This window comes from Falco naumanni, chromosome 11, assembly GCF_017639655.2.
Source record: "Falco naumanni isolate bFalNau1 chromosome 11, bFalNau1.pat, whole genome shotgun sequence".
Taxonomy (NCBI): Eukaryota; Metazoa; Chordata; class Aves; order Falconiformes; family Falconidae; genus Falco; species Falco naumanni.
In genome coordinates this window covers 24,734,487-24,761,386 of record NC_054064.1, presented here as the reverse complement: position 1 = coordinate 24,761,386, position 26,900 = coordinate 24,734,487, and the positions used below count along the sequence as shown (strand labels likewise).

At 38.5% G+C, this 26,900-nt stretch overlaps 1 protein-coding gene across 10 annotated transcripts in view; it reads right to left on the bottom strand.

Annotated features, from left to right (window-relative positions):
* Positions 1-26,900, bottom strand: part of MAST2 (microtubule associated serine/threonine kinase 2) — a 194,491-nt gene that overhangs the window by 61,632 nt on the left and 105,959 nt on the right. For all 10 annotated transcript variants that reach the window (XM_040610484.1, XM_040610488.1, XM_040610485.1 and 7 more), the window contains 2 exons: positions 7,777-7,868; positions 973-1,048 (listed from right to left, as the gene is read on the bottom strand). In XM_040610484.1, the coding sequence (XP_040466418.1) occupies positions 973-1,048; positions 7,777-7,868 (168 nt within the window). The remainder of the gene's footprint in view (positions 1-972; positions 1,049-7,776; positions 7,869-26,900) is intronic.

Here is a 26,900-nt window from a genome sequence, read left to right as displayed (position 1 = left end):
GATCATTTTAACACAGATTGCATTTTTTCACCCAAGGAAGAGTCTAACAAATCCAAAATACCTTCCCCACACTTGAATCTAGCAATCCTGCTGCTATGCCCAAACCCTGCTTGGGATCTCTCTGTTTTCCCTGTTGTTTATTTCTCCACAACATTTAACTTTCTGTATCATTATCCATTTCTGCCTATCTGCTGGGACACAACATTCAATGCACCATTTGTCTGCTTCTCCCAGCTGTCTTTATTCTTTCTGTCCTATTCCTTACACTAAATTCATCACTACAGTATCAGATTTCTTTCCACCAGTTTGATATACAGCATGACCTGCATTTGTCTAGCATTCACTGCAGGACAGATGATAGCTTCACATTCAGGTCTCTCAATGCTGCTGCTCTTCTAGAGGTTCTTGTAGACCTGCAATTTCAATTATCAGCTATTTTCCTCATTAGAGCAATAATACACCCTTGACGCCAATGCCCAAGACAGCAGAGAAAACTAAAAAGCTACTACCAGTCAGCAGGCAGCGAATGAATGCACACACAGTTGTGCATGCCTAATTTTAGGTATGTTTACATCTTTGTGCAGACACAGCAAAGATCAGTACACTTTGAATACACCTCAGTTATTCAGTGAGAACATCTAGGACTACAACTAAGATACAACTATCCCAATCATAAACTGGGTTTAATGTCATTATGACTAAATTATGTGTCATATCACACATCCTACATGCCATTCTGGGAGAATGTTGCCTCCTCCCTAAGCAGTATTGACTACTTAATTTACTTCATCTTCTTCTAGGTCTGAAAAGCATTCTGGGTGCTGCTGAGATCTAAACCCAAAAGAATAAAATAAAACTGCAAACATCACAGAAAGTAAAACGCAATCACAAAACCTCTAACCCATAGGCCATTTCTAAATAAAAGTATACAGACTATGTTTGCCAGTCCAAAGAGAATAGATCCTGCCTTACCTTCGGGAAGGAACAAAGGAAAAATGAGCAGGTGCATTTGGAGAGAAGTTCCTGGGACTGTCCAAAGGGCTGCTACCTGTTTGAGAAAATAAAATTAAAAAAACAAAACAAAACAAAAACAAACAAACAAAAAAAACCCCAAAAACATTTCATTCCATTTGCAACAAACTGAAAACAAGTAACTGAAAATACAGAGCTTTGAGTCTCTGACCTTTTGAACATTAGTTTGATAAAGAAACATTCTTAGACAGATGTATCAGTATTTTGTCTCCTTTAACTTAAGGTGTATGTTTTCTTTGTTGCTTTCAGGTAAGTAATATATCACTTATACACAATATAGTCTTTTAATATTTTGCAATAGTTTTTTCTATATACAAACTTTTCCTAACATTTCTCAGTAAAAAAACTGAGTTAGAAATTACACTGATGACAGTTCCAGGAATAATAAATAGCGAGAAAGCATTTCTTCACAATGTACATCAAGGCTGAATGCAAAATTCACTGAGGAAATAAAAGATATATCAAAGGAACTGCACATGATAGTAAAAGGACTATACGCATGTAAAATGATCTGGCTATAACATAGCAGCATTTGCCCTAACTACCACTTTTCTGAAATAATACTTCTACCATGAAAATGAAAGTTCCAGTGAATTTATACAGGGAGGAAAAAATAACAATTTTCTCTTGGCACAAGAATACTTACTCTGGGCTTTGTCATATGATGTGTAAGCATATTGGTGATAAGTGATATATTGCAATGTATTTTATTTCAAAGGCAAAAGCAACCATTTCATAGAAAGCCTTTCTGAAAGCCAGAATCATTTACACACTAACTGCAGAAACCTTTGAAAGTTATGGATGAATTGGAAGCTTCATGTCAGCGAGTATGCTATCTACTGGGCATATTCTTAAGTGGTTTGCTCTTTCAGATCCTTAATACAAGCACAAAAGAGAAACTATACATAGTAAACATTAGCCAACAGCAATTTCTTTATGCACAGACAATAAAACAACATTAAAATAGCAGTAGGAAAACTAAATAGATACCAGACAGGCCATACACTGCAAGGTATGTAACGGCGGTCATCACAAATGTTTTCAAATTTAGATCCCATATAAAGTGCATTTATTTTAAAAGTCACGTTGAAAAGTCAAACATCAATGATAAGACATCTGCAAAGGACTTCTCTGTTTTGGGCAAAGTACTAGGTTCCCACCTTGCCCCTCAAGCCAGCACTGTTTGTAAGGCTACTGTCCCATCCGGCACTGCACTGAAGCTCGTAATTAAGTTGCATTAATTTCAACCCAAGTTATTCATACACCTTAACTGTGATACTGAGCAGAAATGGAATAGAAGCATTGTGCTCGGTTGAAGAGAACTCACACTTCAGGTATACAAATCGTTCACAAAAATCTGCAGTAGCATCTCCCCACTCCTGTGAGCAAGGTGTGTGCACACCTGGCACGCATGCCGGGGCAGGTAGGGAGGAGGAGAGAAGAACAAGCTGATACCTGCTGGGATTAGGATGGCCACAGCACAGCACAGGCCAGCAAATGCCATCTGGTCTACAAGCCCATGAGGGGAAAAACAGCAGCTGGTTGAGACTAAAGCAGCCCCAGGCTGATCTAACATGTGTCAAGGGGTGATGAGAAAACGGGAGAGGTAAGTGAATTCCAGACCACTCGACAATCTGCTTCATCAAGAGCAAACTAAATTAAAAACGAAGTGTTTATTTTCCTTTGGCTTGGTTTTCTTTTGTATTGTTAGTTAAGAAGTAACGACAAGTTCACAGTGTAACATAACACAATGTAAGTCTTCACCCAGAACTGGCTACCATTTAACCCATTCCCACTAAATCCCAAGCGGGAAGGGGAGAGAGTGATCAGAAATCAGTAACTAGATAATTTTTGGTGCTTCATTTATTAAGCTTGTACTCATTTTAATTTTTACGGTCACAGTGGAAAAACAGAGACTTTACACCACTTTCGAATTAAGAGAGGACCGAGCGGTTTGACAGTCTAGATGGCACTGCAAGCTCACAAGAAAGACGGAAGAAGGCTATGACAGCCACAAAGTAAACAACTCAAACCACACGTGTCCTGGTAGCAGCACGTGGGTAGGGTTAGGGTCACCATTCACCTGTTAGCAGAAAGCTGAAGGAGCATTTTAGATCAGGAGGAAATGCAGCAGGACTGAGGCCTTTCCACCGTTATGTTGACCTTCTAACAAAACAAGGAATGCTGCTCATTCTAGTAGGAACCTTAGTCTTTGCCTTCTCATTTTTCAAGCCTTACTGCCGATGAACCCTACTGTGTCAAGATGATCCTTTTGAACACAAAGCCCATTGCCCAATGCTATTATAAACAATGAACTGTCATTGCCTTCTTATATCTTCATCAATCTTGTGTAAGCTTTCCAGATTATGATCAAAATAGGATTTCAAAATAACTGAGCAAATTGGGTAATGACAGGTTTTAAATCTTGAAATTAAGTATGCGGGTGTTCAAACCCTTCTGAGCCTACACAATCTGGTACGGAAATACTACTAATTTTTAAGCAACTGCTTTTTCAGATTTATATGGCATATTTCCTTCCAGACACTGGAATTTTAATTAGATCCCCTGTGAGTTGTTTCTAGTTTTAAAATGAAAAGCAATTAGTTTTTCTTCTCAATTCAAGTCTGGGTGAAGCTTTTAAAACAACAACAGGGAGAAGGGGAATTACTACTTTTCCTAAAATTTCCCAGTACTGCTGCATCTGCTGTAGTTGAAGGAATTTTAATAAGAGAAGCCTTAGTGCAGTAGTCTCATTCACCAAGGCTGATCGAAACTCTACTTACTCTGTTAGCAAAGGTAAATTCCCCTGTTGCTCAAGGGTTATAGTTGGCTACTACCGAACCTGAAAAAACTCTGTCTCAAGGGAGGCTGTTACACAGAATGATTGCCCATTAGGTAAATCAACACAGTTACATGAACGTTAATAATTCAGATGTGAACCTTTACATTTTCCGGATGCAGGAAGAAGGATGCAGCCAAAGCATCTGTACATCTGCTACCCTCAAAATACAAAACCAGACCTTATGGGCAACAGATAGGTGAAAGTTTCAGTTATCATCTACAAACATAACATTCATCAGATAGGTGATAAGTCCAAAAACTCACACTAGAACCATTTTGTAAAACCTGCTTCTGAGATTCGGAAAAATAAATACATGCAAAAGACAAAGTTGTTGCGGTTTTCTACACAGTATATACCAACATTATGCTACAAAATTTGCTGCCTTCCAGAACACTCAAATCTCAAAATGATCAAAAATTTTTAAGCGCCCTGTGTGCCACCTGTCATATATAGTGAATGCCATGGTGCTCTCACACCATCCAAGGATCACACACGTGAAATGCTGATGAACCGCAGCTTTGATAACCAGGGCAGGATCTGGAGTGGCATGTTCTATACCCTGCTCACTCTAAAAATAATACATAAATAGAGGTGTTAGTAATAGCCATTTTTCTGCCAGAAGGTGGAACCGAACTCCCAGTGTCAGAGCAGAACAACTGAATTCAGTACCACAGTGCTGCCTGCCAGCAGCTCCCTCCACCTGCCATTGCAGATGGGAGCAGGACAAAGGTCCCAGCAGTTACAAGTGTCTCCACTGGAAGCCAGTGAGCAACCTGGCTACCTTACAGTTGTGGCAAGTAAATTTTAAAATAGCCTGAACTTCAATCATCCAGCTGTAATTCTTTCAAACTGAATTATAGAGATGATGTTGCTTCTTTGATTGATTTTAAGCTTTTCATTTTAAAATATAATCTAATAGTAACTTAATAATCAACCTCATGATGTAACCTCTCTGTAAATTTCAGATTTTTAAAAATGGATTCAAAGAAATACAAACAAATGTAAGGAACATGTGTGTATATATTTTTTCCCCCTCTCTGATTTTAAAAGAAAAAGAATTTAGAATAAAGGGAAAATTTTGAAACCTGTATTCCTAGAACCGGGCACTTCAAGTTTGGGAGATTAAACAAGCAGAGTAACTTTCCTACAAAGTTAACAAGCTGCAGCTATCTATACCGATGTCCCAGCTCATTTTGGAAAAAATACTTCATACAATTTAAAAACTGAATTAGCACACTTCAAATCCATTGTGTTCTTGAATCAGAAGTGGTTTCACAGTAGAGTTGAAATCATTTGGATGTACTTCAACCTCAAATGTTGAGAACTTTTAAGTATTACTTTTCCTCTGAATTTTTTAGGATATAAAATTGCCTGGCATCTTATCTGGATGCTGTTTCAGACAGTAAGTCTATCAGCCTGGATTAGTGTTCATTAGGAGGTAGGTTTGCCTGATGGACTGTCACGGACTTTTACATTACATACAGAAGAATAATTCCTGAAGCTAGTGCTATACAGGACTTGATTTTAGAATGGTTTCTGAACAGAACATTTTAGAAAGCCTCCCTGATTTCTCTGCATGCCTGCTGTTCCTTATGACTCATAAGAGAGGTTCAGAATGGGCATTAAGAAGAGCATGTTCCAGACAAAAGAGGCCAGGGAGAGGCACCCAGCATTTCTTAGTAACTTATCAGTCTATGTGCCTGAACAAACAGATTGATAGATTCTGTTCAAATACTAAACAAATATCACAGCCTGTTCTCACATTCATATCTCATATATGGTATTTCTTAAGAAAATATTTGTGACTCTACTCTAAATTTCATGTGCTTTTGTCTCTTGAATAAATTATTTTTTCCAGGGAAGACTCCTAAATATACTACCGGTGAAGAACTCTAACTACAAGTAATTTATCTTCCTGTACTCTACTGGCTACTCTTGGAGGTCACAAAGGATGTCCTTTTAACAAATAGTTTTAAGTCCCATATGCAACATCAGAACAAAAAATGGAAATATTTGACAATTACTGCTAAAGAAAAATGGCATACCACTGATTAATTACTCTTGTTTCTAGAAGACACTTACATACTTCTCATAAAAGATAAGCTTGTAAAGCCTGAGACAGCATCAAAACCACTACAAGCAATTTTTCATTTTTGAAATAGACAGAGGAGAAAAGCAAATCAAAAGAAAGGAAAAGAAAATAGAAATGTTTCTATTGTGAACATTTCTGTATTTGTTTTCCAAGCAATGATCATGTCAACATTTTTTTGCAATCTGCCAAGCAAGGACCCTTCCTTCATATTCTGAGGAGCACCTTTCTCTATCGCTTCAGTTAAAGGCTTGTACAGGTAATTTAGAATGTGGTAAATCCAACATACACATCAACTCTAAGAACAAAGTAAAGAGTGCAATGTAACTAACTAGAGAATCTCTACCAAGAAAAATGCCTTGTTGGAGTCAAATTTTACAAAGCTATCACTATCACAATCACACACACAACAGAACCGAGGGAGTTTGATGTGAAATGGAATTGCCCTGTGCAAATTTTTGGCCCTGCACTTTATCTGAGATTCTAAAGCAAAAGTAAAGTTGGTTTAATATATAACTTTCAAGGTTTTTTTAACATTTTGATTTGAAAATTCTGGGTAATTTAAAAAAAACAACCAAGTAATTAAAGTAACCCTTCCATGACTGGGCTTTATAGCATTCTGAGCTAATATGACAGATTTTTATGAAAACTTATATTTATGAAAGATTTTTATGAGAGTGGCTGAGGCTGTCATGGGCATTCCTGAACAATAACTTTGCTCTTCTTTCTCCTTTCAACAGGCTGGATGTCACCCCTCAAGATGCAAATAGAAGCAGATGGCTCCTTCTAGTTGAGCCACTATCAATTTGCTGTTCTTTCTCAGCATTTCCTTAGTTTCAATCTCCAGAAAGTATTTACAGAACATACTGCCATGTAGGAGGAGGAAAGTCTGATTATAGTGAAAACAAGTTACTTGTCTTACATGCAACAGTGACATACTTCCAGAGAGGCTCCACCGTGGATGATGTGCCACGAATGTTCAAGCTGTTTCACGCTACTGACTGGTGCCCATTAGGGCCATACCTGAAGCCCAACCATCTTCTCTGGCATTTTGAAATATCAAAACCAATGTAGTCACACATCACCTACCTCCCTCAGCAATAAAAACGTCAAGGGAACATGCTGTTCAGGCAAGCTGTTGAATCTGCATGTGTGACCCTTTCTGAAAATCTGTGGTTACTGCAGGCTGAATAATCATTCTTTCTTTTTCTACAGAAAGAACATCTCCACACACTTCACCTCAATGACTAACAAGCAGTTGCCCATTTGCTCTGAAATGCGCATTTCCCAGTTGCTTCCATGGTAAAACTGGCAGTAATGTAAACAAAGAAAAGAATCCTAAACATCTCCTGTCGCTCTAAGTAGCAGACAGAGACCATAAGATAGCACACTGCACAGCTGACAGGCTGCCAGAGGCACACAGAAATACGCTGGGTGTCTCGTGAGAACTGCAGTTAAATCCTGGCACAAACTAACCATGCTAGAACACCCAAACCAAGATATTCACTTACACGTATTTATTTAATTTTATTTTACTTCATTCTCCATCTCAGGTTCTTTTGCAGAACGTAAGAGGACTGAATCCTCCAGAAAGAATGGAGGATAGGTATGGTAGTAAACTAGGGAGTACAGAACAGATGAGGACATAAAATATTTATTTTTAAATGAGAAGACCCTCTTACAAGTTAGAAAGGTGAAAAACTACAGTAAAAGAGTGTATTTTGATGCAGAGTATCAATATGTTCAAACTCACTATAATGAACACTGACATTTTTCCTAACGATCACCAGGTAAAGCAGTCCTAGGCAGTTACCTGCATGTCCATGAAGAGGGGAATGTGGTCGCGGGAGAGTTGGAGATGTGCTGGATGTTACAATCAAACTCTTTCTGTTGCTCGTCCGACAGCTGAAAGAAAGAAATATAAATGATAAGGCATGGTCAGACCAACAAAAGCTGTGAAGGCAGGTCCTGCAGAACATCTTTCAGCTAAGGAGGAATCCCTCAGTATTTAGGTCAGTATTTCCTCACACTCTCAATCTTAGTGACCCTGCAAAGTAGTAAACATACAGGGCCAAAAGGTTCTTTGTCAGCAAGAAGTGTTTTAGTACATGAGAAGCAATATAAAAACTGTATCTCAAGTATCTAGGCCACTAGAGATAGCCAACAACACATTCCTGATTCACAAAACACACGCAACTCATGCTTTACGAATCACACAAAACCCAAAAAGCTACAAAATACCCCAGAGTGCTTCAGACATTCTTACCAATATCCAACCTAGCAAATAAATCTGTTACAATTATTGGCTATTACTGTAAGAAACCAGAATATATTCTGTAGGGCAGAGTTAAAATTATGAAAAAAAAAAAAAGTTAGCACAATTCAGCAGCTGAGCAGGATTATGAACTTAAAATCTGAGATTCAAGACTCTCTGCGAATACGTGCAGCAATAATGACAGAGAACTCTGCAACGCAAGTTTCAAACAAGCCCTCTGCCGCATCAGCTCCACTCACTGCCATGATTTTGTTCCAGCAAAGAAAGTGACACTTCTGTATGAGGCAGTTGAGACTTTTTTCCCCACTGGAGTTTCAGAACTTAGCCAAATGAAGAGAACGATGTGTTCTTCCATTTGTTCCCAGCCCGTGACTGCTAGTAGCAAACATTTAGCTCTAAAGATGTTAAAAGTAATTGTAATGGGCAAGAGAAACATTTCTAAATCATGGGGACTGTGAACAAGAGCAACTAGGTATTTAAATCGCTTCCTGATCACCACTTTTCCTGCTTAAACAGAATTAACAGCCCAAGCTCCCAGCAAAGTCTCCCAACTGACCAAGTATTACACTAAGTACACTTCTTCACTGTACCGCTAACTTGCCTTCTAGATGGCAGAAACATTTCTGCTTACTTCAGCAGTTCTCAAAACAGGTAACTAAAATCATATTGGTCTTGATAGGGGGTGGGAGAACAGACAGGAGCGGGGAAGGCTGAGCAGAGGCTGAACAAGGACACTGCCAGCCCAGCTGCAGAGGTGTCCTGTGAAGCTCCACATTGGGGTACTGCGGGCGCGTGTGAAGCCTGTTTGCTCGCAGAGCCCAAAAGCTGACGCCTGCCTCGGTCCTTCCTGCACCGGCTGATCTTCTGGAGCTGCCCAACAATAAACACCCTCAGACTGCCAAGAACTACAATTTAATGCAAAACTATTTTGCTGTCACAGGATACAGTGCATCTGACTATTATTTGTAAGCTTTTTTATTGCTGTTCTATAGGAAACTAGAGAACTTGATATAGAAAAAAATACAACTGAACTGCCAACTATAATAAACAGTAATAAAGTTGAAGCACCATTAACTGCTATTCAGGCTCTTTAGTGTACTTACAGCATTCCTCAAAATTATCCAACTGATTCCATACGATCTCCATTTACATTCATGTATTATTCAACAACAGTCCATCCAAAAACTGATTGCCATTGCGTACATCATACAGAAAACCTAAAAGCCTGATTTTAAGATGCTTAAAATCTCAGTTTATGGATTTATTTTTTTTAATGTGTTTTCAGTTACTCTATTCCAGTAACTGTTGAAAAAACAGAATACTTAAATCCAACATTAATACCACATGATCATTATGTTTATATTACCAGAAAATCTTTCTCACAACACGGAAGTCCTCAGCATTCTGATATAATGTATATTACTATGTAAGGAATAAAAAAATCCTGGGTATTTTAATACAAATAATAATTTAAGATCTTTCTCAATATAAAACACTAGTACAGTGAGAAAACAGAGCTTCATTCTCTATGGTCATATTCCTTTGCTAAAGAGAGTTCCTAAAATACACTTTACCACAGCAATGTCTGGAGCTGGCTATGGAAACTTGGTATATTTAAATCACAGCATGAAGGGGAACACAAACTGTCCCAGCCTTTTAACTGCTTGCCCGCGTTTGCCAAATTGAACTGAGTTTCACAAACCCATTTTCTCCGCTGTTCTTGCAAAGATACGGAACCAAAAGAGAAAGGGTTAAGTGGCTGGAGAGCAGGCACAGCCAGACCTGTTAAAATAGGTCAGGTTTACACAAACGTACCCAGAGGAGTGAACGGCTTGGCGTGAAAGCCTAGCCCCAAGTTAGGAATAAAACACTGCTCTCTTTACACCCTCAAAATTGGATAACTTTCAACTTCCCTGGATCTCTAATCTGGGAAGGGGGAACATCACTTAGGCCTGTTTAGCCATTTCTATGAACCATGTGTGTTGGCAATAAAGCAAAGCTTAAACACAGAGGCTAAAAGCAGAATATCTAATTTCTTGAATCCACGTTATATGATGAGAAAAATAGACAGACCAATACAATCACACTCTCTACTGGTTGGCAAGAGCCCTCTGGATATACACATAAAACTTTTCATAGATCTTGGAATCCCAGAGAAACTACAGAATAAGAGTGATGGAATTCTGGCAGTCACAAAAACACAAAAAAAAAAAAAAAAAAAAAAAAAAAGAAAGAAAAAGTGTCACAAAAATACAAACGGGAAGGGAGGAGGTAACATAAAGATGCTAGCTGGGCGATCTCCCCCAAGAAGTCACTGTGACAGCATTTGAGCACCTCATAAAGAGCAGCTAAATACGAGAGAAGCAAAGCTGGCTTTAACCAGGCCTTTGTGCCAAATAAATTCAAACTTGTTGATTTCAGTGTTGGCAGAAACAGTTCAAATCAAGAAAAAACTATTTCCTGGAAGATGCACTTTAGCCAGACAGATGGTACCAGGCTGAATACTGAGCTACAAGGCCAATGATAATGAGGAGACCATGTTATTAACCTTTTAAATTGCGTTAATTATTGCTTATTACTGTTCACAAATTCTCAAAAACAATACTAGATGTTTCCTTGCCTTTAAGATAACTCAATCCAAGTAAGAAAACAGGAGAAGGAGAAAGTAGAAAGGGAAAAGGTAACCTATACATCTCTAAGCATTTTAACTAGAAAAAAATAAAGTTCTTAACCAGTCCAGAGAGATTCCAAGCTTTATTATCTGTTTATAAGCCAAAGTTTTGCTTTTTTCATTAAATGCAAGACAAGCTTGTACCCTGACCCCGCTTTCCTCTCACAGTTTGGTGTGGGCCTTGTTAACCTTTTTTTTTTTTTTCAGATCCCACTTCATAATTCCAGGGAAAAAATCCCCTCCAGGTCTTCCAGTTTAGGCAAAGCACGATTTGAACAGCAGAGTTTCCGTGCCACCCAGGCTCCAGGCAACGGAGGGTTCGGGGGGCTGTCAACACGAGTGCCCCCGCTGCCACCCCCTGCCCACCTTTGCCACCAGGAACACACACACCCCCAAACTGAGCCTAGAAACCTGTGAGAGCACAACAGCAACTCGACTTAATTCCGAACACGCACAGCAAAATGGATAGTTTATATGAAATATTTGAAACAATGCCTTTGCCATCACTATGGAAATGGAGCTTTTACTATTTCTAGAGTTAACTTCACTGCCTGCAGTAAAAATAACATTTGTTACGTGGACTGAAGCGTTCCCAGCACATTCTTGAAACTGAACACTGCAGGACATCGAACGTGGGTCTGGTAACTGGACACTGGTTTTGGACCCACTGAAATGCACCCTGGAGCCAGCACCCGTGGCTGGGGTTATTTATGAGAACATGTGGTGGCGTACCTGCGAGCCGCACGCAGCCCCGGTGCTCGGCCGCGACACCCTAACGAACCTCCTCCGAGGCACCAACAGACAAGTCTCTGTCGAGCCTCTAAAACGGGCACCATGAGCACACCTTACTTCATACGCATTTTCAGTCTGAAAAAGAAATCAGTGTTTCAGTTTCAGCACAGATCAATATTTGATCCTTTATTTTAGCAGTTTACTCAGGGGATATCTCCAACTCGCTGAGCAAAATCGATTAACATCCACGAGGCATTCATGTAATGAAAGCAAGGGCCACAGAAAAACAATTTAAAAATAAATGACCAACCACCACTATCAAGTAATTCCATAGCGTTGCTGCTTATTAGAAATGAATAATGATAAGGAAGTTTCTCAAAATCTATCTAAACCTACAGGCCTCACAGATTCCTCACAGATGAAGCTGCTCAATGTACAAGTAAACAAGATTAGCACCGATTGCATGAGTCTTCCCATAGACTTAGACAGCAATCAACTTGAAGTAAAAAAAATGTACAGAAAAATTACAGCTTAAATGACATTTTGGTTAGTAATCATTAATGCATTTGTTCACATTAGTAATTTTTAACTACAGAGTTTTGGTTTTGTAAACCATCTGAGGATGTCAGAGTGCCGGATCACTCCTGCATTAACCAATAACTCCTTTCAAAATAACATTTCAGAAGTCCAACATCAGACTTGTTCCAGATTTGACATGTAATTCAGTGACCCTAAATCCCTACAAAATGGGTTCCAAAATTCAGGGTGATCATACCTACAAAAGCTATCTGTGGTTACATATTTTCCTAAAATGTACTGTCACCTAACCAAACTTCACTAGATTCTCCTCTGATGTTACAGGAGTTTGGTTTCAGTTGATTTGCTTTACAAAGACCTCTTTATAAGAAACAGGCATTTTGGAAATGAAAATAAGTATTTAAAATTTTTATTCACAATGGCAGAAAATTTACAAAATCCAAAATCTGCATGTCAATGAATGCACCAGCTGCACAGAAATGTTAACTAGATGTGGAAGTTACTGTCTTAATTATAGTAATTCAAAGATGGAAGCAATTTTGTAAGCTTTAGCGCTACCAACAACAGGGATAATTAGTTCTCTAAAATAGATAAGAATAAGTAAGCATCTGGTTCAACTGATAGGTTTTTTTTATGTTCAAGAATAGTTTAAAAGTTATTCATCCTAGAATAACCGGGGAAAAAAAAGTGTTGTTATTCATGGTGTAGGTCTGGTGGTCTGCACATTCCTACAACAAACACTACTTCTTTCCTCTTCAGGAAATACAGTTAAGCTCACTTGAGACCCAAAGGATGGAAGTGCAATCCAACAAGCAACTTAATGATCGCAGATAGATTCTCCATCACAACAGACACAGAACTATCCTCTTCCCAGTGTCACCCAAGAAAGCAGCACATATTTCCTGTCATTAAGTCCCATGAGCAGAGAAACATCCTTAAACGGGACGCTTTGCTCCAAGTTGTATGGCTTGCTGTAGGTGACAGGCTGCTGCAGACTCACTCTAAAGGCGTTTGCTCCATGCAGGATGAAAAGCTTCATCCTCCTCCCTCCTTTTTTTAAATGCCTATTTCTTATTAATCCGGGTATGTGCAATGCATGAGTTGGTTCAGAGAAAGAAGATTTGTAGAGTCATCCATGGATGACATCTTGGAAAATGAAGAAGACTTCATTTTGCCACAAAAACAGAGGAAAGTCCTGCCTCTGTCGTTGAAGTCCTTCCCTTTCAGTATTAAAGATGTGAAGGGAGTGCTCCCATGCCTCATGCTGGTGCCAGCAAATTAGAGTCACTGTGTGGATGACTGTAGAAAGATGTGAATTCTGCGAGACAAGGAGCATGAATACAAGAGATGCAGTCAACTTGTGAAGTGTGGGCTGCAGTTCTGTACAGATATCCAAAGAGAGCACGGGGTGGGGTAAAAAAAACATGAAGAATGTCTTTTTTCACCACAACACACATTTCAGCATGCTAACAAACACATTAACTGAAGTGAGCATGGAGATGAGCAATGTAAGGCTTCCAAAGCACGTGGTAAGTTGGGTGTACACTGATTCTTTTGTTTTAAGGAAAATTAACATCTTAGTGCTTAGGAATTAACTTATGGCATGAAAGACCATTTTCCTTTCATCTAAAACAAGCTATATATTAGATAAACCCTCCTACTTCATTTGTCAAGAAGCAGCAGCACCTCAAGCTAAGAAATCACAAATGAAAAGGCTAAAATTGCCAGTTAACATCAAATTTATGCCTAATTTGCCTAATGTTTGAGGCTGGTGCACACCTGCTTACACCACACTGTATAGTCCAGACCTTCTGCATTATTAACAACATACGAACAACTTTGCAAAGCCAAACAAAATGAAATGTCACAATAAATTACAATGACTGGTACAGCCATTCTCAACTAAATCAAGCCACTTTATTCTGAAATATTCCTCCCTGCCAAACACACTCCAAATCTATCTTTTTTTCTCGTACGAAAAGAAAAAGAAAAAAAAAAAAAAAAAAAAGAAAAAAAAACTGATTATGGAAGAGACACCACAGAATAAATACAGACAATACTTAATGGGGGAAAACATACACCAACCTTCTCAAGCATCACTATCTCCTACTTCAGTTGTGTTATGCATTATACTGCCATGAAGTTACATCACAAAGTGTGAAGGAATGATTTAATGAAAACTAAGCATAACTGCATACTTTCTCATTTCCTCCAACTCTATTATTAAATGCTTCACGTAGCGTAACTGCTTTTTAAATAACTCTCTACTCAGCAATTCTCACGGAAGACAGTTTATCGCATTTTTTTCTCAAAAAAGCCCAAGCAAACAAATTCACAAATAAAATGACAAAGTGATCTTGTATTGTTTCAAATCTTTTAACCGTGTAGCTTACAATGATACGCAGGTGTGTAATATAATAAACTCATTCTAAACACTCTCCCCAAAGATGTTTCCAGAAAACTAAGCGTATGAGTTGAAAATGGGAGGAAACAGTTTTCCAGGATTCAAAAGTGAGGAGGTTTAATATAAACCTTGTGTAAGATTTATATATAATATAAATCTTTCATATTAGAAAAGTCATGCAGTTGCTTTGTACCACCCAACATGAACAGTTGTGTTCATTTTGTTTCAGAGCATTTTCTTCGTTGAAGTATCAAAAGATGTTACAAATTAGCTCTTTATCAGCTAATTGCAGTTTCAAATCTCAGTATGAGGATAAATTACATATCTAATTTTAAAAGCTATTCTAACAATACATTATTTTAGAAATAGTCTCCAAATCAGACTGTGTCCATGGAGCTGCCTTTTCTGCACAGAGCACTGATTTTCACACTGCCATACAGTAGAATAATAACTATGGTGGGAGCATTAGGGATGTCAATGGGACTAAGATGTCTGCAATCTAATTATAGGCCAAATTTTGAAAATACATATTCTAAAGGTTAAACCAACAAAATCAATATACATGGGCGATAAAAATCTACACTTTTCCTGTGTCAAATACTCAAATAAAAAAGTAATCTCTTCCCTAAAAAACAACATCCAGGGTTTATTTTCTAGTGATGATTCACAGCCAAAGCTTTTCAATAGATTATATAGAAGCTCATGAAAGGCAATGTGCCAACAACCTTTGTAACTACATAGGTTTTCACAACTCAATGGAGTCAAAAAGCTATTCTTCTAGTTCATACAAATTGTCAGGTCTGACCGGTCTTAAATCATTGTCGGATAGGGCAAACACCAGTGCAGCCACTACTCTAAGGAAACCCTAGTACAGCTAAAGCATGGGAAATTAGAAGAAAAAAAAGTATAGCTCTTTCTCTCTGAATGCTGCCCTCCCTCCACAAAAGGGAATGTAGACATACTTGTGGTTCAGCAGACCCCAAGCTGAATACACTTAGTTCATCGGTAGAAAGCAAATCTCTCCATCCACCAGCCAGCAGCATCGCTGGTTTGCACCGAGGACTGCCCGCTGCTGGAGTTGGCTGTTTCCAGCCTGTACTTTGGAAGAGGCGGAGAGGCCCTGTGCTCTCCCTAGCTCCACTGGAAAGGTTTTGCCCTGTTAGTGAGACTCATCTTTCCAACTGTGGACATTAATAATAACAAACCTACTGAAGAGTTTCATGTTTTGTGCCTGCTTGGCAGAATTTTATGCTTACAGCGTGTTTTCATACCAGCTGGAACTACAGTCCTACTTTGGTTTTTAGGTAAACTCTCAGGCTAAGAGTGTTGGGCCATGTTTCCATCCCTGGTGCTACTGCTGCTTAGCAGATGAGCCTTACTTACTGCACCCTCAGCTCCCCAAGGGGCAAAATGGACATCAGCTTCCCTAAGAACCATCCAGCATATGTAAGTTGCGAGCAATTTCCAACCCATAAGAGTACAGAACAGCCCGAAAAGAACAGGGCACCGCATCTGGACAAACACGCCAGAGGAGCAGACATCAGGGAGAATATGTTGTTAGACAATAAATCCACTGCCCAAGTCCTCAACCACAACCAATTCCTCACCATTTCAGGTCGCTTTGGGTAAAATCACCATCCCTCAATTTTTCAGTTCTACATGACTTTTGACAGAAAGGCTTCCTAGGTATTTTGGATTTATCTCAGAAGCTAGGAACCAAAGAAGAAGGGACGAAAATGTGTGACCTTTAAAAAAAAAAAATCCACCGAGGTAAATTACAATATGTATTATCATGCTTTGCACCACAGGTAGGTATATCAGCTCGTTCATCCCTCCTACCTTTTTGAAACATGCATCACTCCAACCATCATCTGCTATGAGAACCATGTTCTTCTATCATATTGGGACTGCAGGTCTCCTTCTTTGAATTTTGCAGAATTTAAATGTAAGAAAAACTATTTATTGAATAGGTAAACAATTCACAAGTCCATCCCCTATAGCAAAGCTATATGATGTAGATGCAGAAAATCAGAGTCTCAGTCTCAATCTGCCTACCTTACAACGGTACTTCAGATTTATACTTCTGCTTCTAAAATAAAATGTGAGAGTGTACTTTGTATTTTCTTTTTATTTTATGTATATGTACTTTTTATTACAAGACCTTCCCCTTCCTAAAGCAATGTTTCCCAACTCTTTGCAGCTTCCTACAAAACATACCAACCAATCAACCCAAAATCAGCATCAACTTCACAACATTTCTTAATAAAACAGGTTACTTCTAAAGACAGTCCAATGAGGAAAGGTTCATTTTTTCTAGAGGAACAAAACCACTTTCCTGTGAAACACACAGACAAGCATTCCGTCTCCAAAGGCTTTCAGACAGAAGCACTGAAAACAGTTTGTTGCTCATTATGTTTGCACACACAAAGATGGGAGAAACATCTTCAAAAATATCTCTAAAAAATAAAAGCAATGCATGAGGGTGCTAAGGTAGGCTGACAATAGTCTGATGGACGTATTAGGAAAATATCCAGGCTTAACAAAACTGTAATCTCAGCAAGTAAGCTACAAAAGTTTTGACATTTGTCCAGGTCTAAGCTGTCTTAGAAAGGAACGTGCCGTGCTTTGCCTGCCTGGACGCAACAGGGGCTGAGCAGAGCTGTCTCCTACCAAAGCAAGATAAAGCTGAGACTTCATGCTGGCGTGCTGCTTTAATCCAAAACAGATATCAAGAGAGAATATATAGTGCTCAGTGTGTTCCCTTCAGCTCTGTGAAAAGAAATGCTGCTTGGGACCCTTCTAATCAATACACTCACTGAATGGCGGAGAGGTAAAAAGGATACCTAGATAAGAGTTGGCTCTAAATGTCAAAGAAGTTGACAGACAGGAGCTGGGGTTCTGTGGACATTGAAAATGCTCAGCGTAGCAAGTAAAACTGGTATAGATTCATGTAAAGAGATACACTACAGTGCTGCAAATAAAGTATTCTGTTATCTGGTCCTTACTCATTTAGGGAGGCAGGTCTGTCAATAAAGCATTGTCTCAGATAAAAACCAACAAACTTAAGAGACGTGAAAAAATTACTTACAAAAATACACGAGATAGCTATACTGCAGGGCGTATTAGATCAAATAAGCAGCCCGCTTAAAAAATCATAAGAAAATATGCTTGTAGAAGGCATTTCAAGTTAATGAAGCAATGAAACCACAAAAGGCAGCTGAAGAGGGGGAGGCTCAGGGTGCAGCTCCTACCCTGGCACAAAGAGCAGCCCTCAGATCTCCAGCAAGGCTAAGTTTCTGGAACAATCAAGACTGATTACATGTTAAACCTCATTCTTTTGTGTAAAGCTTACTTGCTATCTGAGACAAATGTTCATTATCCAATAGCTATCAATTTTTCATACAAGGATGGCTGTTCCAGTTTAATAACTATACAAAACACATACTACACATATACACACACAGAGAAGAGTCTTGAAGTTTTAGCTTCAAGCTGAAACAATCATTCACAAAACTAAGCAGAAGAAAAACACAAACATTAAAAGCCAGGAGCTGAGAGTTAAAGCTTACTGCAGTATATGCCAAAGGGTAAAGCAGCTCTTACCATCACCTGAGAAAGTATCCTTGTTTTAAAAGCTATTCTACTTAAGAAGGCTGAAGATTAAAATCAAAATCGATCCCACTTAAAGCAACATGGTGGAAAGCAGTAAGTACAAATACATGAATGTATCAAAAATAAATGGATAGTAGCAGTGATGACAAAGACAAATCGTAAAAGAAATAAGGAAAAAACTAAATCCTAGTAAAATCACAGAGCCGTAATTTACACAGCTATTAAAAAAAGCAGATATTTAATAAATGTACCTCTTCTAAAATTGAAGCAGAAGGCAAATGAAGAAACCGCTAAAAGCTTTTTGAATGCTTTATGTACTTATTCATAATTAAAGGAACTAGAAACGGGCAAGTATTATTTTTACAAATTATGTGTAACAAACTTCAGCACAAACTCACAAGCACAGGCAAACACAGCTCAAATTTTCTCAGAGAAAAAGTAGGGAAGATAGGACTGTTAAATAAAATCAACCTATTTCTGTATAAGTAAAAATTTTTTGTAAAATACATTTCTAGGAGCCAGGTATTGTCGTATCCCAGCTTTCTTGCCATATCAGTTCTGTTCCACCATAAAGTCTGGAAGCAGCATGGCCAGCATGAAATCAAATGAGACCCATAAAAATTGCAGAAAGTACAAGAACGAAGACACAGATGAAGACAAATGCAAACGCTTACAGAAAGTCAGGTCTTCACATTCCACAGCAATCATGCTTCATTTAAATTAAGCCTACTAATTGTAACATACTAATTTACCATGCAATCAAGATTGGAACAAAATTAAAGGACAGGAAAACACACAATAAACTGGAAATAAGTAATTTCAAATGCCACCGCAGGATTCAGACTAGTTTCCTTAGAGATCAAAGATTCAGGGAAAGACCATTCTCGCATGCGCTTGCAGAACTTTTTAAACTACAGAGGCTCACGTCTCTTTGGGCGCCAGCAGCTCTCCTCTAGTACATGCTCACGGGCAGTGTCTTATGATACCAAAAGTAACTCCTTCAGCATCAAGTAAAACACGTGAAGTGACATTTACATTTTATATTAATCCTGCACTGCTTTAATATGCTTAGTACTACATAAACACAGAAGGTAGTAATGGATACCGGGAGACTAATGCAAGCATCATACCACTATATAAGCATAACATTTGCTGAGATTTTCAATAAATGACTAAGCTTTGTCTTCATATAAAATATCACAGTTGAATACCACCTACTCGACGCTGAAGTATTTTTGTGGAAAAGATCAAGATTTATTAAGCTTACAATCTCAAAACATGCCCAATTTACTGCACAGCATTGCCTTAAATGATAGCTAAGAGAGACTGGTATCAGGTGGCTTGGATTTCACATTTGGCACATGGACTCCCCTGTGCAGGACTCTTCAAGAATTCCTCTCCTGAATCCCGATTCTCTGGACCCCTCCACCTTCTGCTGACATAGTGCCAAAAGCAAGCACATCAGAATAGTCTTCAAAACTAAATTTTTAAGGGGTTTGGAATAAACTATGAGATTTCACTACTGAAGTGCTTATTATTTTATCAACAAAGCTACTCTAAAGAGCACTTGGGTATTACTCTGTAGTCCTCAAAACATTAGGGGAAAAAAACTGGGCTACGGCCTGAGAAAAACTGTTCAGGGAATATCTGATAATTAGCTACAAATGTACAATTAAATCACTTCAAAGGTGTTTTCCTTAATGCTTTGAAAAAATGTATACTTTCTTAATATGGTAATTGAGATGGTGGTCAATACTACGTTGTCAGCACCTGACTGAGAACCAAGTCATTGGCTTCCAGGTGGGTGTATGGTGATAGAAGATGACGTGTCATACACTGTTTCTCTCAGTTCCTTAAATAAGTTTTGCTTTTTATATAAAAAAACATTTTGCTCTAAGGTGTATGGTTCCTTTTTAACATCAGCATTCAGCTGCCATTAAAACTACAGGAATCCCAAGTGCGCTGGAGAACATCTCCTGAGCACAACCCAGCACCTCTTCACAGAACAAGGACCCGCTCAGAGAGCAACGTCACAGCAGGGGCAAAAAAAATATCCTCAGCAGGTACATGAACAAGCCCATCCCAGAGCTTTAAACTGATGGGCGCTCCGGATTTAAAATTCACTTGTAGGAGACAAACAACAGTTGAAATAAGCAGATGCACAGACTTCGTAAGGATTCTAAAACCCAAATGTGTCGACTTCAATTAAATATAAGAACTGCACATTTCCAGGCCAAACGCATGCCAGTATGTACATTTTCTGTATCACTTTCCATTGTAGCACTGATCTAATCTGAGCGTTCTCTGTGAAGTTCAGAATCTCCCTTCTCTTCCTACCTCTTCTGAAACCAGTCTCTTTCCCCAATATTTCATTTTGCTGCTTAAAACATCGGTGTAAAATTATTCTATATTCAGCAGCTTCCTTCATAAGAAGGATCCAAATAATTCATGAAGCCATCCACATTTATGTGTTGCTTAGTTTCCTCTCCACAGAAGTCCTGACTTGAAAAACTGGTTTGTCCTGGGCAATAGCCAAGTGTTCATACAAGAGAATTTCCATCTGAACAAAGAGCTTTCAAGGCTTAAAACTTCAGTGTTAACCCTGTAGGACACTTTGGGTTTTAGACTAGCAGGAAAATAGCCAACAGTACTCAAAATGAATTTAAAATCTGATTTACACAGACAGAATCCAAAATAAACTAGAAATTACAAACAATCCAGGTGTATTCCCTGAATCATTACACTTATCTTGGATATTAAGAGGACCTTCCTTCTAATCATGATGTACCAGTTTCTTTTGTAGTATTTAAGTAGCACAAATATCCCATCGTGGAGAGTGTACTGGAAACTCCCCAAAACTCATCCATTAGAAAGCAAAATACCCATCATGTTTTTATACAATCCAAAAGACTGTTCTCATAAAACGCTTATCAGAAGGTAAGGTAAATTCTTTTTCTCTCCTCAAACTGTTTTTATCCTAGGGCCATTTTGAAATACCGGTATGAACAATCTGGATGAAATTTCCTCTTCAGTTAGAAGTGTCAGGAGGCCATTTAATACACTGAGCTAGGTAAAAAAAAATTGAGCTAAATATTATTAAAAGCATCAGATTTCCAGGTCTTTCACATCCTTCCCAACATAAGGGAAACACTTCTTACTTTATATTCATTTGAGCAAGGAAACGTGTGGCATGACAGCTGCCATTTCAAAGTTAATTATAGCATAGACTCACATTTTTAAGATTAGCTTTATGTTACCACAAAAAAGTAAATATACTGCTAGCGTCAAACTAATTGTTTTTCTTCAAAGTGACAATGTATATATGGAGGAGGTGGCATCCTTCTGACATACACAGCTTTTAATGTCAATCTAGATGAATCAGCATAAAAAAGACACTGAATACATTTGAAGGGATATGTATGGACTCAACTGTCTAACACAGTCCTGTTACGGTAGCTTAGAAGTTAGCACGAACACACCGATGCATCAGAAAGCACCATTTACATGCTCTTGGCCACCTGATAATTTCCCACTCACTCGTTTACGTCCCAGTGAAAGGTGGTTTCTCTTATTGTTTGTGAATATTTCAATAAAGAAGAACATTCTTCTTATTTACCAAGGAACTGTTTATAATGAAAAACAATGATTTCCCCAGAAACATTGATTGGAGAGGTGTCTTGCTACTTAAAGATTATTTTACACTTTAACGGTGGTTAATTCTGTGATTTTAACAAATTACCACATTACTGCATCACTGTTGCCCTTTCACTGAAAGGAAAAGGGGAAAGAGAATTAGAGCATCAATGGCAATAGTGGACACGAAACCAGCACGTCCCTCCTAACGGAAATCCACCCTTTGTCATCCCCCAGAGTTTTCTTTCAGGTCACTTCAACACATAAATCTCCCCTGTCTTAACTTTGCAAGAAGAAAGTCACTAAACAAAAGTGAAATCATTAAAATCCAGAGTCACAGCTTGTTGCATCCAAACAGGTTTAAACTTCTGAAAAAATGAGGAAGCATTAGAAACCATCATTCTAAGTCAGTTTCTCAAAACCAACAAACACCCACTTGCACAATTCTACATTGCCGTTAATAATGTCAAATTGCAAAAGTATATTCAAGATATGCCCAAAGTGCAAAGAAACAAAAGGATTTTAAAAGAGACATTTTATTTAAATATGTCAGAATTATGCTTTATCTTTCCATAATCCAATTTTAATAGCTAATGACTCAGTACAGCTGATACTAGAACACCAACCCCATGTGCCCTTTGAACCGAGGAATTCTTGTATTTCTTCTATAGTTTAGAATCATAAATATTTACACAGAACCAGTTTGACAGGTAAATCGGATTTATGTTTACGTCACCCCTCCCATGACAAACTTATGTATTTACGATTTGCTCTTGACTTTCTCTATCCTTCTGGGAATATGCTCAAGAAGAAACAATCCAGCCACTTTGACCGGAGGAGCAGATGGTTCACTTTTACAGTACCATTAGCTGCAGTGAGAAGCCCACCAGCTGCACAAAACAGCTCATTTCAACAAAATGTACCAAGGAGAAAGAGGAGTCCTTCCCATTTGCCTCCTAATGTAGGAAAAGCCATATGGGAGTGAAGCCCTTTAGAATTTTTAGTACGTATCAAAGCCATCATTAGAGAAATGTGAGCAGACAGAGAAATGTGCCATAGAACAGTGGTCAGAATCTCACTAGCAACTCCTTCGTGCAATGCAAAACCAAATTAAAAACTACAAAGGTGGAGAAGCCCGGAATTAAGAGCACATAAGCTATCACAAGTGACGTAGAGAACCATGCAGAAGTTTTACAAACAGATCAGAGGAGAATTGTATCAAATATCTGATATGGCAAAAAAAAATTCTCTGCTTCTAAAAATGCCCCAAGATTGCAATGTTACAGAAGCAATTTAAATTGCAATCATGATTTCTAAAAGTAAGAAGTTTACCAAGAAGTGAACATTATGCTTTGAAAGGGGGCCAATTAAAATGGAAAAATATTTATTCATTTAATAATATGGTACTTTATTCCAAGTGCCCAGATGCCACGATCCTGAGAACGTTAACACACAGCAACACCCAGGTCCCAGCACTGCAACGCACTAGATGTACAGTGGACCACTCTCCTAGCCCAGATACTCTCGGGAGCAAAGTTACTACATATGTGTACACACGTTTTCAGGACCAATACCCTGGGCAAGAATCACAATATAACAGTGTGTCATGAGAACTAGCTGATTTATCGCTATACATTTTAAGACCAGCCCAACCTGCCTACCCATCTCCCCAAAGATGGTAGGCAAAGAGCTGGCAGGCCGCCAGCAGAGCATGGCAGAAGGTGATACTCCCAGCAAACTGTCACACACGCTGAAATATTTAATTTCTAAGGCTGACTGAAGTCTGTGGTTTCCGTGCTGTGCGAAATAGGATTTCCACCACATGACTTTGTGAAGCAGCCCTCTGTTATGAATCCTCATAGAGCTGTTTGATCATTTTGAAATATCTAATGCTCATTTATGTGATTGAATCAATAAAGTCATCTCTTTTCCATTAAGATGTGCAGCAGATTTACAGATCAATTTCTTTCTTTTTGTACTTCAACTACTAACAAATAAATGGAATTGTAAATTTTGAGTAGGCGTTTTCTGACAAAATATTGCACCTGAAACCTTGTTAGCATCTCTTCAAATTGTTTCTGTCCTTGATGCCTAATTTTAAATTCAAAATGGCAGACTAACAAGGTATTGCAACATAAAGATATTTTATTTTTCTTATGAGAAACACTGCAGGTTTCCACTCTACATGGAAGTCCATAATTGCTGAATTTTCACAAAATACTACCTTTATGCGTGCTGAACACCACCTAGAACGGAGTGAGCTTTAGAAAAACAAAGTTCTGCAAACAAAAGCAATGAACGAGTTGCTCCATAAGCTACAGGTCTAACACGGGTCATCTTCTTACGTAACAGTGTCACCCTTCACCCAAGTCCCCCCTCCCTCACCTGCACTAACCCAACTCCTTGGCTCCTTGGCTCTGCCCATCTCACCTTGCTCTCACAGTGAGCCAAGTCTCATTATGCCATGCTGCTTCCATGCTCACCAGCTGGCAGCCAAGAAGCACCTGAAAGCCAAGTCCTACCTACCTTATCCTTTGGAAACAGAGGCACAGGACAATAATCTGCCTCCCTTTCCTCTCCTTAGCCAGGTCCAAGAAATCTATAAGGAAATATTGAGCTTTACCTCTGCCACTTTGTTTCTCCATCAAACCACTGCTGCAACTGCTCAATGAATGTGAAGGTTACTGCTAGGAGCAGAGAGATCAACACACAACCTGAATCTCAAAGAGCTCCTTCCCTTTGAAAACTAGGCAAAAGACAACAAACCTTGTATTTGAAAAGAATGACATCTCTAATGCAATTATTCGCAACTAAGATCTAAATTTATTTACAAAATCTTTCTTTGTCACCAATAAAATTTCTAAAATTCACTGTCAACACAGAAGACAACTTTAATAAAATTTAAACCACAAATGTTGAAAGATAGCAGGAAATAGAGAGCCCCCCCCAATATATTACTACACAGAAGCTACAATCCTCTAAAAAAGATTAGTATAATTTCAGATAGCTGATGAACAAAAGTCACACTGAAAATCAAGTCAAAGCTTATAGCCTGAGTCTTACGTAGATTTTTAACTGTATCAACAAATCAGCTGCTGAGAAATTCTGACACTAGCTGATACAACCATTTACTCATAAACCTGAATATAGTGCTTTAGTCAGGATTAACTACCTACCATACTCACCAGTAAGTTTTCAGGCTACATATGTTAAGCTCCACAGAGCACCTGATGAGCAATAATTATGTTGCTATTTCCCGGTCTTGAAGGGACACCACTGTACTGCATCAGATCTGATACCATTTATTAGTTCACACACTTCAATGTGATTTTATCAAAATTCAGAGTAGTGCAAATACACTCACTCATCCTATTAACGCCTACGTTAACATGTTTACAACTCCAAGAAAAAAATGCTAAATGTATTAAGAACGATTTCAAAATTAAGGTTATGCATATCTCTAAGAAGACTGTAAGTGCAATGTCAGAACACTGGCAAGCCCTGCCTAGTGCTGCCTGTATCATCATAATACTGTTTTGCTACTTTGAATACTAAAGCAGCTTGTTCTCAGTAAAGCATCTATCCATCATTTTGTAGAAACAAACCCCTGATCACTAAGTAAGGAACAATACATTTAAATAAATACCTTTTAAAAGAATGATCAGTGGAGCTGCACACTGATTTTTTTCAATGAATACAATTACAAATCATTAAGAAATTAAGAATCAAACCTAACATACTAGGAATACCATTAAATCTGTTAAAAAAGCAAGCAAGCCTAAACAGTATTAAAACAAGTAGCTTAGAAAAACACCGTAAGAATTACTCGCAAAATCCTTAGATTACCTTTTGGATCGTCTCAACATGCTGGTAGCAGGCAGAGAAAAATTGGACAGCACTGTCCAAAAGGAGTCAGACATGATCTTTAAAAGCTTTCATTGCTGGGAAAATACAGCACAATCAAGCCACTAGCAATAAATAAGGAACTAAATAATACCAGTGACAGAGCCAATGCAAATTCCCTGTAGACCTTGCAAGCTGTTCCATTAATGTGAGACAGGCAGGCAAGCGTACATATTGCTGCTGTTTCCACTGCCTCTGTTTTCTCCTGGCTCCATCCCTGCCTCCCTCCCTCCACCTTAGGAGGCAGTGCAAAATGAGATATTTATTCCCTTCCTAATATATACACTTTAAAACTGGAGTTTGTTGTATACACAGTCATACATGCTTTATACACATCTCTCTGTGTTCGCCCAATTACAATCACAAGATTTTTCAAGGAAAACCATAACCAGGCTCTGTTTGCAATCCTGAATTACACACGGGTTTTTAAGCCGTCTGACAGAAAGCACCACTGACTGCCTAGTTTGTGGTTTTATTTTGAAATGGTGGCCCTTCTGCTTCCTAACTACATGAGGCACATCAGGAGCATTTTGCTTATTTTTTTTAATTAATCTTCTATCATTAAAACCCAAGTGGATTTTAAATTTAAAAAAAAAAAAAAAGAAAAAAGCTTACAATGCCACCTAAGATCAGATTAAAAACAGAAACCAATTCTCCCCCTGAAGTCAGCTGCACCACATACACGTCAGTCACAGTAAACACAAACTCCTACACAGCACCTGGTGCCCGCAAAACAACTCAACCAGCTGAATTCTGACAACAAAACTCAATTGGGACTCATGTGTGATGCACATCAGAGGTTTCCCACACACACCCTTGCACATCAGCCACAAGTTCACTTTTCCCCCTTTGCGCCTGTAGAAGCTCCTTGCCATGTTTTTGCTTTTTCCAGGGTCTAAACAAAACCTCATTGTAGCTGCCTTTTTTTTTCCTTTTAATTTCAATATGCAATCTATTTTCTTTCTATTGTGGCTTTTTTAAGCACTTCTGCCAGTAGGAAAGCTAATGATGTTCTCATATTTCAGCCTTCTTGAGTGGCTTTTTATCACAGACATGAGAAAGATGACAATCAACAGCTGGCACTGCCTTCCATGCACAATACAGCCCTTTAAAAAACACACGTAAATGTCTGGGAGAAAGAAATCCCAGTAGGCTCCCCTTTAGCTTTCC